Source organism: Lagenorhynchus albirostris, chromosome 2 (assembly GCF_949774975.1).
Source record: "Lagenorhynchus albirostris chromosome 2, mLagAlb1.1, whole genome shotgun sequence".
NCBI lineage: Eukaryota > Metazoa > Chordata > Mammalia > Artiodactyla > Delphinidae > Lagenorhynchus > Lagenorhynchus albirostris.
The window spans coordinates 177318921-177332717 of NC_083096.1; the positions used below are offsets into that span (position 1 = coordinate 177318921).

At 58.1% G+C, this 13797-nt stretch overlaps 2 protein-coding genes across 4 annotated transcripts; one reads left to right on the forward strand and one right to left on the reverse strand.

Annotated features, from left to right (window-relative positions):
* Positions 1 to 1190: 1190 nt before the first annotated feature.
* FBXO44 (F-box protein 44) lies at positions 1191 to 7091 on the reverse strand. Of its 3 annotated transcripts, none has more exons than XM_060141438.1 (6): positions 7029 to 7091; positions 5431 to 5702; positions 3876 to 4002; positions 3633 to 3728; positions 3389 to 3524; positions 1191 to 2321 (listed from the first exon to the last, which is right to left on the reverse strand). In XM_060141438.1, the coding sequence occupies exons 2-6, from the start codon at positions 5693 to 5695 to the stop codon at positions 2178 to 2180; spliced, it is 768 nt and encodes a 255-aa protein (XP_059997421.1). In that variant the 5' UTR covers positions 5696 to 5702; positions 7029 to 7091; the 3' UTR covers positions 1191 to 2177. The 3 variants fall into 3 exon arrangements, with proteins under 3 accessions (XP_059997421.1, XP_059997420.1, XP_059997422.1); XM_060141437.1 differs by lacking the exon at positions 7029 to 7091 and adding an exon at positions 6658 to 6728; XM_060141439.1 differs by lacking the exons at positions 3633 to 3728; positions 7029 to 7091 and adding an exon at positions 6658 to 6728 and having other exon boundaries at positions 3905 to 4002.
* Positions 7092 to 7194: 103 nt separating this feature from the next.
* On the forward strand, positions 7195 to 12694 carry FBXO2 (F-box protein 2). The gene is made up of 6 exons (XM_060142821.1): positions 7195 to 7325; positions 10327 to 10701; positions 11162 to 11291; positions 11363 to 11458; positions 11903 to 12041; positions 12272 to 12694. Exons 1-6 carry the CDS (start codon positions 7304 to 7306, stop codon positions 12404 to 12406), a joined length of 897 nt encoding a protein of 298 aa, XP_059998804.1. The 5' UTR covers positions 7195 to 7303; the 3' UTR covers positions 12407 to 12694.
* Positions 12695 to 13797: the final 1103 nt, after the last annotated feature.

Consider the following 13797-nt stretch of genomic DNA (forward strand, 5'->3'; position numbering starts at 1 on the left):
CCCGCCTGGAGGGTGACTGCTGAAACTCTGGCCTTGAGCCTGGTTCGTACCGTCCCTAGGACTTACTCAGAGGTAAAAACCGCTCTGCGTTTTTGCTGGGATTAAGTTCATTAATTCCTTTCTTCATTCCACAAATAATTATCAAGCACCTACTTCAGCCAACCACAAGGGATCATGCAGGGTGTGCACTGCCCAAGGGTGCCTGATCCAGGCCAGGTTGTTAACTCAGGGCTACATATTCTCCGAGGAAGAGTGTGTTTTGCTAACTTGCCATACAGTTAGTGGGTGGTGGTCCTGAGACAGGCTGGGACCTGGGACCCTTTGCTGCAGTGCTCGCACCTGGACAATCTCCTTGAGCTGACAAGCTACAAAGAAACTATAAGGGACTAAAAATAACTGTGTGCATGTGCAGTTGGGGCAAAATTATGGAAAACAAGATACAAAAAGACCAAAAACCCAACTGCCACTTCTGAAGAGCCCAAAAACAGAGCATGGGGAGCAAAAGCAGGGTACTGCACATGCCCGCTGCACACACCACCACCAAAGGGGTGGGCAGACCACCTAAGCCACCCCTCCCCTCACCCTATACAAGGAACCAGCTCCCCCACTCCCCCAGAGTGAGCGAGGGATCCAGCAAGGGAAACTGTTGCTTGATTTCACTCCCTCTTGCTGCAGCAGGGGTCCCAGGAAAGCCTTATCTGAAACTCTTGTCTGGCCTCTTATCGATTTCTATTGATTAAGGAGGCCAAGAACCCTGGTCCGTAACAGTCCTTGCACTGTTGAGTCAGATAATGCAATTTAACAGTAGTTATTGAGCACCTACTGTGTGCCAGGCACCATTATAAATTCTTTGGTTTTGTCTATTATCAGTAAAGCTCTGGGCAGTGAAAAAAACAACAGTAAGTAGTGCCTGGGATGGCAAGAGTTGCCCAAGATATCTGCACACTCCACCGCCAGCCTGCGGCCAGGCCTCCAGAGGAAGGTGGCAGTACTGGAGGGCTGCTGCGTGCGAGATGTTTGCAACTTGTCCAGGGGTCTGTCCCAGGACCCTCATTCTTCGAAGGCTGGCTCCTGAAATGTCAACCCCTCTCTGTACCTTGGACAGAGCCATATAAGTTGCAGCTTCTACAGGCAAGGGGCAAGACCTCCCATGAAGTTTGCCTTTTCCCCCAGAAAGCACAGGGCACACGTTGGGCTGGGAACACCTTTTATTTGGCCACATGCATCAGGGGTAGGAGAACTGCTCTCTTTCCAGCAGGAAGGAGAGGCAGGAACGTGGTCCGACAGGGTGGGGAGGTCCTGGGAATGGCAGTTCCAAGGGTAGCGTGGGCGCTTGGAATGCTCTCCAAGCCAGAGTGCCTGGCCTAGGCATGGAGGTGGACAGGTGGTCCTTGAACCGCCCCCCCATCCCACTCATCCAGGGCTCACACATCCCAGCTCTCAGGGCCCGACCCTGCCCCTCACCTGCCCTGGGTTGCCGTGTGCAGGATTCCAGGGGGATCTTTTGGAGAGCCCTGCCCTCACTTAATGCACATGTGGCTTCTGGGGCTTCACTGACAGTGAAGAGAGTCCAGACTTGGCCGGGACCCCACCCCACCCTGGGCCTGCCTATCTCAGACCAGGCCTGAGCCTCTGGACCAAAGCCACCTCGCTAAGCAGGCGGACAGAGTGAGAAAGCCTGGGAGTGGCAGAGAATGGGGCAGAGGATGGGCCAGCAGAGCCATCCTTCCACTCCCAGACCTGTCTGAGCTACATCATCGCTCAGCATCTGTATTAGGCAGGGCAGCCACAGGCTTGCCATATGTCCTGACTGTCCCAGGTCTGAGGGCCCTCAAAGAAGACAGTGAGAAATGACCCAGCAAGGGAAGGTAGACACATAGATCTAGGTTACCAGCAGAGCTTGGAGACCCTCCCTCAGAGGCATCTGGGGGAACACCATGCACCCCCCCAACCTCAGGGGCCCCCTCATTCAGGTTGAGACCCCCGGGCAGAGAGCTAGCTACCCATAACATATGAAGGCTGTACAAACGAAGAGGCTCCATGAAGAGGCAACTGGGGGGGGCAAGGATGAACTAGGAAGTCTGGGAGAGCCTGGCCTCTACCTCCCCTTCCCAAGCCCAGCCCATCTCTGACAGCAGTTTATCAGTTGGGGTTAGGTGGCTGGGGGCTCGGGGGCGTCATGGCAGTGGGGGCCCGATGGTGATGCTGCTGTTGGTGACCCTCGGGCCGTACCAGCCGGCCCAGTAGTGAGTGTCCACGCCGCCGTGCTGAAACCAGATGTAGCGGACGCCGGGTGGATAGTTGGAGAACGTGTGGGAGACCTGGGGGGCGGGGGCAGGGGGAGGGAAGGAGAGCGGTCAGGGGAGTTGACCCTGAGCGGGGTACTGCCTGAGGGGGTGAGGGGACCAGGATGGGCTGAGGTCTCAGTGCTCAACCCAGAGTCAGCAGAATGGAATTCTAGTCCTCGCTCTGATTTGGGGCAGACCACCTCCCCTGTCTGTGTCTCCTCAGTTTCCTCATCTGTAAAATGGAGCAAAATCCTGCTGGGTCCACTCCACGGGATTATCTAAGTGCAGATCAAATGAACTGAAGGAAATTCTGCAAGCTGCCAAAGGATGTCCAATGCACTCATCACTGAGCACACGTGGCTATTTAAGTTAAAATTAATTAAAGTTGGATAAAATTAAAAATTCAGTTCCTAGTCGTACTATGAACTGGCTCTTATTAAGTTTTCAATTGTCACATGTGGCTCTTGGCTACCAAACTGGACAGGGCAGACAGACCATTTCTTTCTTTCTCTCTCTTTTTTTTTTTTTGGCTGTGCTACACCGCTTGCAGGATCTTAGTTCTCTGACCAGGGACTGAACCTGGGGCCATGGCAGTGAAAGCACCAAGTTCAGACCAGGGAAGTCCCAGACAGACCATTTATATCACTGCAGAAAGGTCTACTGGAGAGCACTGGTCTGCATCAGAAGTTGGCAAACTATGGTCTAGGGGCCCACTGCCAGTTTTTGTAAATAAAGTTTTATTGGAACACAGTCATGACCATTTGCTAAAGCTGCTTTCACAACACAACGGCAGAGTTGATGAGCTGAGTAGTTGTGATACAGTAAAACCTGCAAAGCTTAAACTATTTGTATCTGGCCTTTTAAGAAAAAGTTCACTGAACCCTAACCTAGATAATAGTAATAACTGATATTAGTAATTAATAATAGTCAATCTTTTTGAACATGGCTTTACCGGCATCATCTCACTGATAATCTTTGAGAGCTCAGAGCAGCCAAAGCCCAGGTAAGAAGCAGCAGAACTGGGATCTCAACTTGGGCCTGTCTGACTGCAGTCTCAGCCTTGGACAATGTGCCCCCTGTCCCCTTCCCGGCTCACACACCTCCCTCCACTTGGCATCGCTCTTCTGCTGGATGGTTGCTGGGTCTGGCTGGAAGGTCCCCAGAGGCGCATGCGCTGACGACAAGAGCTGAACACACAGCTGGTACTTGGACCCGCAGTCTGGCCTGGCTGCGAACCTGCAGGCGGAGGAAGGGCCCTTCAGGGCCTTGGAGATGGGGGGGCAGGGTGCGGGTGGGGCACCTGAGTGGCAGGGCCCCCCCCAAACCCTCGCCCCAAGCACTCACCAGTCCTTCACCTCGATGTCTGGCCGTGTGGTGTCCATCAGCTCCTCCCAATACCCTTCAGCCTTGAGGTCCACCACCTGGGACTTGAGGCAGGTGCTGGGGGTGGGTGGAGGGGTGGGAGGGGCTGGGGCTCGCCACTAGGGCACTGGGGGGCTAGGACTGCCCCTCCCAGAGCAGGAGAGACCCCAAGGTGCAGTGACTTGGGCTTCCCCCCACCCCGCCCCGAGACCCCTCGGATCTTACTAATAAGAAGTCACGAAGTATTTCTTGACCTGGTCATTGGGGAATTCCTGCCTCTGGTCTCCAGAGAGCTCCTCCACCTTCCACTCATCGCCTCCATTCACGTCCAGGCTCCAGAACTCAAACCCCTCTGGTGGGAAAGCAGAGTTCGTATCAAAGGGAAGCCCCTCAGTGGCCGCCTTCCAAGTGCCCCTTGCTCCTGGCACCTCTCCCTGGATTTCAGCAGCTGCCCTCAAGCCCCGTGCTGGGGAACCCTGCACATCAACAGTGCCTGCCTTGTACTAGGTGCTGCCTGTGTGCCAGGCACCATGGTAACTGATTTCTACTGGGAATCCTGATGATGGGAACAACCAGACTACTTCTGGGATGGAATGCTCTGGTGCCGGTCAGACAGATCTGGGTCTAGTCCCGGCTCCACCAATACTGGGCTCTGTGACCTTAAGCAAGCTGCTTTCTCTCTCTGAGCCTTGGTTTTGTCCTCTGTAAACCGGGGTCAAGAACAGGGGCTGGCAAACTTTTTCCATAAAGGGTCAGAATACTTTAGGTTTTGTGGGCTACATGTTGACTCTATCACATAGTGTCTTGTTTTGTTTGTTTGTTTGTTTAAGTTTTTTTTTTTTTTTTGGCGGTACGCGGGCCTCTCACTGTTGTGGCCTCTCCCGTTGCGGAGCACAGGCTCCTGACATGCAGGCTCAGCGGCCATGGCTCACGGGCCCAGCTGCTCCGCAGCATGTGGGATCCTCCCGGACCGGGGCATGAACCCGTGTCCCCTGCATCGGCAGGCGGACTCTCAACCACTGCGCCACCAGGGAAGCCCTTTTTGTTTGTTTTTTAAATAACCCTTTAAAACCATAAAAACTATTCGTAGCTCCTAGGCCAGATTTGGCTTATGGACCATAGTTTGTCAACATGCTGGTGAAGAACATGGCCGTTGGGGAGTCAAGTGAGGCAGACATCCGAAAGCTCTGGACAGCCTGGGGTTGTTTTACTATCATTTTGCTCCAGAATTTGGCCACATAATAGAGATTGAGGTTCTCATGCCATCAAAGTGTCTACTTAGTCATTTACAGCACAGCAAGGGAAAAGAGGGGGCTCTGGATGACCGCAGAAGTTTTGTTTTACCTTTTGTTGGAATGTGCTGGGAAGAAGACCGGATCTCTCATTCTCTCATAAGCAAAGCCCCCTTTGTCTTCTGGGCAGTCCTAGTAGGCCTAGTCCTGGAGTCTGGGAGCCAGGCCAAGAAAATATGGCTCTGACTTCCTGGTCTTGTGTCTTGGGCACAATTCATTCCAACTGGCCAACATTCCCTCTCCTAGGAAAGGTCACTGGGGAAATAACCTTCAGAGTGGAATAAGAGTGGAACAATGCCACTCTTGGCCTCAGTTTTCCCATCTGAAAAATGGGTGCCTAATAGTACCTACCTCTTAGGATTATTGTGAGAAAGGAATTAAACCCCCCAAAGTGCCTGGCTGGCTCATAGTAAGCGCCTAATGAATGTTAGCTGGTATCACAACAGTCTGTGTGTTTGGGGGCACATCATACCCAGTCTGCACCCCACCTTCGGCGCACGGGTTATGCAGGAGGTTCTTGTGGAGGCTGCGGAGGAAGTAGAAGACCTTCCAGTCGGCCACGGGCTGGTCCCAGTCTTTGGTAATGAAGCCCTCACGCAGGCATTTGCGCTTCCAGAGGGTCACGAGGTCGATGAGGTCTCGCCAGAGGCTGCAGACCAGGCGGCAACGCAGCAGCAGCTGGCGGGCAGGCACGTGCGTGAACAACTCCAACAGGATGTTCTCGGGCAGCTCGTTGATGTTCCCCACCGCCATGGCTCTCCTATGGTTGTTGAAAGCTACACTACAGACCTGATCCTCTCCCCAGGACCCAATATTCGCAGCACCCCGTGGTGGTGGAGGTTCCCTCCCAGCACTGCCATTGACTATCTCAGGAAAGTCACTGGGCCTCTCTGAGCCTCAGTTTCCTCCTCTGTAAAATGGGGCCAGGAACAATACTTACCTCCTAGAGGGGGTACAAGGAGCTTGGGACACAGCAGAAGCTCAGTAAAGAAGCTCAGAGCTCTGATTGTTTTTACTGGCAGCTCACAATAGCCTCTAAGGGAGGCTCACGAGGCAGAAGAGGTATCAGGATCTTCCCAAGGTCACACAGACAGGAGCAGAGGGGAAAGGAGCCTGAGCCTTCTCTGTATCTAGAGCCAGATTTTTTCAATAGGTCGGACGGTCTTTAGCATGGAAATCACAATTCGCAGCCCCGCAGCCTGTCTGGTACCTTCCGCATTCTCTCTCCCATCCTCAAAACGGAGGAGCGGAGATATTGGGGGGGGGGCAGGGATAATTATCATTGTCTCCGACCGAGGTCCAAAGGGCCCTAGCCACTTTTTCGAGACCACGGAGTAAATGCTCTGCCTGGCTGGGACTGGAGAAGGGGTGGGCGATGGGGAGCGGGCTTTCCTATACCCCCACCCCCATCCCCGTGGCTGGGCTCCAGCCCCGGGTGTCCCCGCGCGCCTTCGACTTCCCATCCCTCCTCGTGGCTTTCAAATGTTTCCCAAAGTCTAGGCTTGGACCCCTGCGCATCGATGGCGACCCCAGCTCTGGTTCTTGCTCGCGCCGCCTCTCGAGGCCGCGCCGCGCAACCCCGCCGCCTAGGCCTTGTCCGCGCGGGCCTCCCTCGGCGCACTGCTGCTGGGCCCGGAACCACCGAGCCCGCCCGCCCGGCCCCCGCACCCCGCGTCCCCGCCCCGGCGCTCCCCGCGCCCACTCCCGCCGGTCACCTGCCCTCTGCTACCGCTGTGCGATCCCGCTCCGTAGCAGGGGCTGAGCCAGCCTCCGCCTGCGGTCGCCGGTGGATGCAACCCCGCCCCAGCCCGCCGAGCCCCGCCCCGGCCCCGCCTCCACGGCCCGCTCCGGTCCCCGGCCCGCGGGGAGCACCCGGCTTGGGGTGCGCCCCCCACGGATGTAGGAAAATTACCTGGGGCGGGGCGGTGTCGTGCCGGGAGGAGCTTCTGCCCACACCCTCCGCATGACCCAGACTCTCCCAGCCTCCTCCCAGCAGCCACCCCAGGAGGGTGTTGGGAGACGCCCCGAATCGGACTCCCACCCGCCCCCATTAAAAAAAAAAAAAAAAAAAGAAACGACTCCCGACCTTTCTTGGCCTCCTGGGTCCGCCAAGGAACCGGGAGCCTCAGGCCTCGGGCCGATCGCTCCGGACTGTGGGGCGTCCCGGCGCGGGGCCAAAGGCGGGGCGGGGGCGGAGGCGGGGGCCTTTAAGAGGCGCGTCCGGCCGGGACCCGACCCAGACGTGAGCAGCGCCTGGACTCGCCGCCGCCGCCGCCGCCGCCGCCGCCGCCGCCGCGGGACTCGGACAGCCCGCCCGCAGCGCTCCGGGTCCTCCTCCTCTCGCGACAGCGCTCTGCAGCGATGGACGGAGACGGTGACCCAGGTAGCCGCCGCCGCCGGATCCACTCGCTCAGCCCTGGAGGGGTGACCGGGGCAGGCGGGCGAGTGCTACGGAGAGGGGGCATCAGAGAGCGAGGGGGCCCCGATACACAGAGCGACACACTTTCACCCAAGCAAAGCCCTTGAGACAGTCTCAAAGGAGCACAGTCCTCTGTCTGGTGTCTTGATCTGCTGGAGGCCTTGAGAGATGATAGGCAGAGAGGGAGGACTCCCGGGTCCCATTTACCCGGGAAATAGCGTATGAGTAATCCCACGTTCCCACCTCCTGAGGATCTATTGGACCCGGGTCTGGGACCTATCTGGGATGGAAGAGGCCACAAGCCTTTTTATTCCATCAGCTTCTTCCATTTGCCAACTCTGGGCGGTGAGATGCCTGAATCTCCATGAATTTCTTGGGGTTACTGGCCTCCCCTCACCCCATCCCAGCCTTCCTCCTGGGATCCCTTGTCTGGAGGGGCTGTCCTTCCTTTGGGTGGCTGGATGCCCAGTGGGAACCAGGCTGGTGGTGAGGGAGAGTTGGGACATCAGCTCTAGCTGATGCTCAGGGCCCTTTGAGACTGCCCAGTCATCTTGTCTGGCACCAAAGGTCCCCCGCTCCCCATCTCTAGAACTCTCCGCTGGGCCTGTAGGGGTTGCCTGCTGAGTCGGGGTGGGAACAAGACCTGCCCCCACCCCTTCCTCACCAGGCCCATCTGAGAGTGGCCAGTTGCTTGGGGAGACAATGGGAAACAGACTGATGCTCACTCAGGCAGCCGAGCTCCCCACCCCGTCCCTCCAGCCCTGAAAATCCTACCTCCTTCCGCTCTTGCCCCCAATCCGTGGCCCCCTTGCCCCACCCTTTATAGGGCCCCAGAATGGGTTCCTGCTTCTTCCCAGGGCCCAGCTATTCCCTGGACTCAGGGGCCCAATCCAGGTGAGTGAATAAGCTTCGGAGGCAGCTTCCAGGGGCCAGATAACTTTCCGAAGGCAACAATGTGGGGAGTTGTGTGTGCTCAAGAGGGGGGTGGGGGGGCCTGTAATCAGATCTGGGGCCTTGAGTGCCAGGCCTGGGGCCAGGAGAGGGGACTGGGCGAGGTGCACCTTTCGGGGGAGCATCAGGTGTCCACCAGGGCCAGGGCAGGGCAGGGCAGGGGGAGGGGTGGAGAGGTGAGGGCACTGGGCCCAGCTCCCCAGAGAGCTGTGGGCAGCAAGATGGGCAGGTGACATGGCTTCAGGGCAGGCATTTTCCTCTCTGCCATCCCACAGTTCTGCGGTGTGACTTGGGAGAAGTCAGTAAGACTCTCTGGGCCTCAGTTTCCTCCTTGCCAAAAGGGAAGTGTGAAGCCCCACATCATAAAGATGTGGCAAAAAAACAAACAAACAAAAAACTAACAATGAAGGGAACTGTGCTGAATAAGATTCACTAAATAAGATCTACTGAGGACTCACTGCGTGCTCTGGGCTCCAAAGACGTAAACGCTGATTGGCTCTCAGGGGGCTGAGAGTGTGCGCAGTGGGGAAATGCTGCATATGAGGAGGTGAAGGGCTGGCCGCCCAGGTTCTGGCAACACCCAGCCTTGGGTCTAGGCCCTGCTCGTTCCTCCCCTGGTGCCTGGCCTGTTTCCACCGCCACCTTGGCTTTCCAGGGCCCAGCACTTAGGACTCCCCCACCCCCACTATCCTAGGTCTGAGAGCAGTGGCCTCCCCCATCACCCAGAGTGGCTCTGTCACCTCCACACTGTCTTTCCCTCCTCCACTCGGTATCCACTTATTCAAGGCTTCAATGGCCCAGCTGAGGCCAGCCAGGATCCAGGAGACAGTCCAGCCCACAGCTCCTGATATCAGTCCCTCTTCTCATAATTTGGAATGCCCTTGCCCCCTCCTCAGAAGAGTTGAACATCAGATGACTGTCTGATTGGCCTGGGATTACCCCCATTTTACAGACGAGGAAGCTGAGGGCCAGGAATAGGAAAAGGAGTGAAGAAACCTTCTTTCCCAAGCACTTACTACATCTCCCTATTTGATATACATGTTCTCTTTTAACGAGCTTCCCTCCGCCATCCCCAAGCCCCTGTTCTCCCTTCCTTTCAGGCCTCAGATTCCCGCATCCCCTGCCTGAATACCAGCAGTGTGACCTTTGGCAGGTTGCTCTCCATCTTTGAACCTGAGCATTTTCATCTGTGAAATCAAAATCATAACCCTCAACTCAACGAATCATTTTCTCAGGGCTGTGATGGTTAAAGGTGGCTCTGGAGCCAGACTGCCTGGGTTCGAATCCAGGCTCCGACCACTCATTTGCTGCGTGATCCTGGGTGGTTTTACCTCTCTGTCCCTGTTTCCTCGTCAGGGAAATAGGGATGGTGATAGGGACAACCTAGAAGAGATGCTGTGAGGATTTAAAGAGTAAAAATTAAAACGCTCAGAATGGTGCCTAACACTTGCTAAGTGACAGGGAGCCAGGCAGGGCGCCAGATGCCAAGCATGGGGGATGAAGCAGTGAGTTTCCCAGACCCGGTTCCTGCCCTCATTCCCTCAGTCTAGTCCCCGGGAAAGGTGTTTATAAACTGTCAAACCCTTGGACAAAAGCTAGGAAGGACGGAACTCCCAGCGGTGAGGTGAGAGGATGCTGTAGTAGGGGAAGTTGGGGAGGGCTCCCCTGAGGAGGGGACCGGAGCAGGGATCTTAGAGGGCCGTTGAGAGGGCTAAGGGGCTTCATTGTGTCAGGAGTATCATCAGTTCCTGCTGTCGGCTCAGGTATGGGGTTTACTGGCACTGCAGGGGAAACTGAGGCCTCTGAGGCCACTCTTCAGACTTGGAGCTGATCTGTGGCCCCGGGCTCCTGGGCCTCCTCCACAGGGTCCCAGGCTCTGGTCACGGAAACTCCGGCGCCCGCTGAGGACTGTCCGAGCGCGGGTGGGGGCGGACGCCTTTCACATCGCGGCCGTGGCGCGCGGCGGGGGCAGTCTGGGGGGAGTCTCAGCCGCGCCCCGCCCGCCCGCCCGCAGAGAGCGTGGGCCAGCCGGAGGAGGCGAGCCCGGAGGAGCAGCAGCAGGAGGCCGGCGCGGAGGAGGCGAGCGGCGGGGAGGAGCGGCCCGAGGACGAGGGGGAGGAGGAGGAGGCCGCGTACCTGGACGAGCTGCCCGAGCCGCTGCTGCTTCGCGTGCTGGCCGAGCTGCCCGCCGCCGAGCTGGTGCAGGCCTGCCGCCTGGTGTGCCTGCGCTGGAAGGAGCTGGTCGACGGCTCTCCCCTGTGGCTGCTCAAGTGTCAGCAAGAGGGTCTGGTACCCGAGGGCGGCCCCGAGGAAGAGCGCGACCACTGGCAGCAGTTCTACTTCCTGAGCAAGAGGCGGCGCAACCTGCTACGCAACCCGTGCGGGGAAGGTGAGGGGTCGCGCCCCGTCAGCCCGGCCTGGGGAGCTCAGCTTCCCCTTCTGTACCGTGGGCAGTAACAAGGCCAGCCTGCTTTGAGGGGTGGATGAGATAAGGCGCTTGGCGCAGTGCCCAGCACAGAGTAGCCCCAGTACAGACTGTAGTATTATCCTCCTGTCCTGCTCCGGGGCGGGGGAAGTCGGGGAGGCGGGCGGGAGTTGTCTCTCTCCCAGATCCTTCCACCCCCCAGGGAGCTGGGGCAAGACAGGCCCCGCGGAGGACCCTCCTGGGAGGGAGAGAGAAGCTGGGGACAAACAGGAAGTGCTCACCATTCACGCCCACCGTCGTCTGCCCACCAAGACACCATTCAAGGACCACGTTCATCCTCCCCCCCCACGATAGGGGCAAGAGCCACCCTGCCACACCCTCGCAGGGGCTGGGTGACCAGCGTGGGGCTGTGGTGTTCCTACAGAGGACTTGGAGGGCTGGTGCGACGTGGAGCACGGTGGGGACGGCTGGAGGGTGGAGGAGCTGCCCGGAGACTGCGGGGTGGAATTCATCCACGACGAGAGTGTCAAGAAGTACTTCGCCTCCTCCTTCGAGTAAGGAGAAGGGGGATGGATGAGAAGGGGGGGAGGGGACCTCCACTCAGTCCTAACCCCCAGTCTCCCAGGTGGTGTCGCAAAGCGCAGGTCATTGACCTGCAGGCTGAGGGCTACTGGGAGGAGCTGCTGGACACCACTCAGCCGGCCATCGTGGTGAAGGACTGGTGAGCGGCCGTGGGGGAAGGGGAGCGGGGTTGAGGGGCGAACTGGAACCGGCTACTCTGCTTGAGAGACTGCTGCCTCCCTACTCTAGAGCTTGCAGTCACGTGACCATGGGTTTTCAGGAGAAGGTGAAAATCCATCTCCCCTCCTGAGTTTTAAATGTTGGCAATTGTTTTTGTTTTTTAATATCCACCTGCTGTCCCAACAAAAAGTGTCCCTGTGGGTTGGCTTTGGTCCCAACACTGGGTCTGGCCCATCTGGGGTTTAGTCCTTGGGTTTGGGCAAGTCACTTTCTCTCTCCGGCCTCGGTTTCCTTATCTGTAAAATGGGAACATTGGTATTACCGGTCAGCAGGGTTAACTCCTGTAGAGGGTGGGGCCCAGAGTACCCGCTCAGCAGGGCTGAAGCCTTCCCCGGGCGCTTCCTCCCTCCCTCCCTCGGGGCAGGTACTCGGGCCGCAGAGACGCCGGCTGCCTGTACGAGCTCACGGTGAAGCTGCTGTCAGAGCACGAGGACGTGCTGGCCGAGTTCAACAGCGGGCAGGTGGCAGTGCCACAAGACAGCGACGACGGTGGCTGGATTGAGGTGAGCTTGGAGGCCCGGGGGCGGTGGGGCCGGGCTCGTGAAAAGCCCGCCCACGGCCCGTGTGGGCGGGGCAGGGTTGGACTGGCCGAGAGGCTTGGAGGGGGGACGCTGCGCTGAGAAATCCAGGGGGCTAGACGAGGGTCAGAGCGCCGGGGTGGGGTGGCTGGGGGAGGCCTCGGGACTCCGAGCCTGACCCTCCCTCCCCCTTCCCCCTGACTCCCCACCCACAGATATCCCACACCTTCACCGACTATGGGCCGGGCGTCCGCTTCGTCCGCTTCGAGCACGGCGGACAGGACTGCGTCTACTGGAAGGGCTGGTTCGGGGCCCGGGTGACCAACAGCAGCGTGTGGGTGGAGCCCTGAGTGACCCCTCCTCCAGCCTCCCCCAGCTGCCTTGGAGGGCCAGAGGCGCGGGGGTAGATAGGGCTTAGTCGGTAGCATCCTGACCTTCCGCACTCGGCGCACTCCTCTCCCGTCCCGTGCTCGAAGACCAGCCCCCTCAGAGGGAAAGATGGGTTTTGTTGGTATATATTTGCATCTAGAAAATAAGATGGGTGAGGGCGTGGGCCTACACTGGGCCCACCGCTGCTGAATCCCCTGCACCTAACACTGTGCCTGCCACGAAAATGGGCGCTCAATAAATATTATTTGTCGGAGGAAGGAATGAATGAACACAGGGATGAGTGAACTCCCCTCCCTTTGTTCCGTCTCTGTCTCTCGAGGGCCCCTGGCCCAGCCTGGAAAAGTACTTGGTGGGGTTCCAGCTGCTCTGGTTCCCAGGGGCCCTTGGGCGGGTGCAGAGCCAGCCGGGCCTGGTCCCGCCGGACAAAGGCTGGGATTGTGAGGCCAGGGAGCGGGGAGCTGGGCCTGGCGCCCGACTGACACCCAAGCTGCCCAGAAGCCAGAACCGAGTGTGTGTGGGGCCCCCCTCCTGGCCTCTCTTGATCCCTCTCCCTGTTTTTTTTTTTTTTTTTTTTTTTCCTGAAGGCAGGATGGTGGGTGGTGGCAGCATCTCATCTAGGGTACCAATTCTCCTGGGCCCAGGGATGGATGCCAGTGGCTTGAGGTGGGGGATGGGGGGTGACAGGCTGGGGGGCACAGGAAGGATCAGCTTGGTGTCCCTCTTCAGTTCATGCCCACTTCACGCTGTCCTCCTTGGCTTGGTATTGGATCGGACAAGAGTCATTAGCATCTGGTCTCATTGGTCATTTTCCAAGCCCTGCCCAGGGGCTGGCCCCTGGTACTGGTTTGAGGGGAGGGGTGGAGGGAAGGGTGTGGTGCTAGGCTCTGGACCAGGAACTCCCTTTCTGGCCTCCCCAGCAGCTCTCAAACCCAGCCCCCTCCCCAGGACTCTCAGCTGCTGGTCTTGGGGGTGGGTGAGGGTCTGAAACATCTTCTCTCCTCTCCTAAAGGATGACCAATAAAATTTCCATGCCCCTCCAGCTTTCCTTTGATTCTGAGCCCTGATGCCACCTGCTGGTCAGGTGGGCTTGCAGAGTTTAAGCTGGAGCCTGCTTGCATTTGCTCATTGGCTCATTCATTCACTCATGATTCCTGACGCCCCAACCAGGGGCCAGGCCCAGCACAGGGTCCTAAAGTTGCAGGGGTAAGTCAGACACTCCTTGTCCCAGGAAGAGTCACCAGCTTGGCCACATCGAGGATGGGGCATCTGGGGAAGGGATATATCCAGTGTCACGGGGGCCTCCAGTCTAATGGTGGAGGCATAGCCCCTGCTCTGGGAACATCCTGTCAGA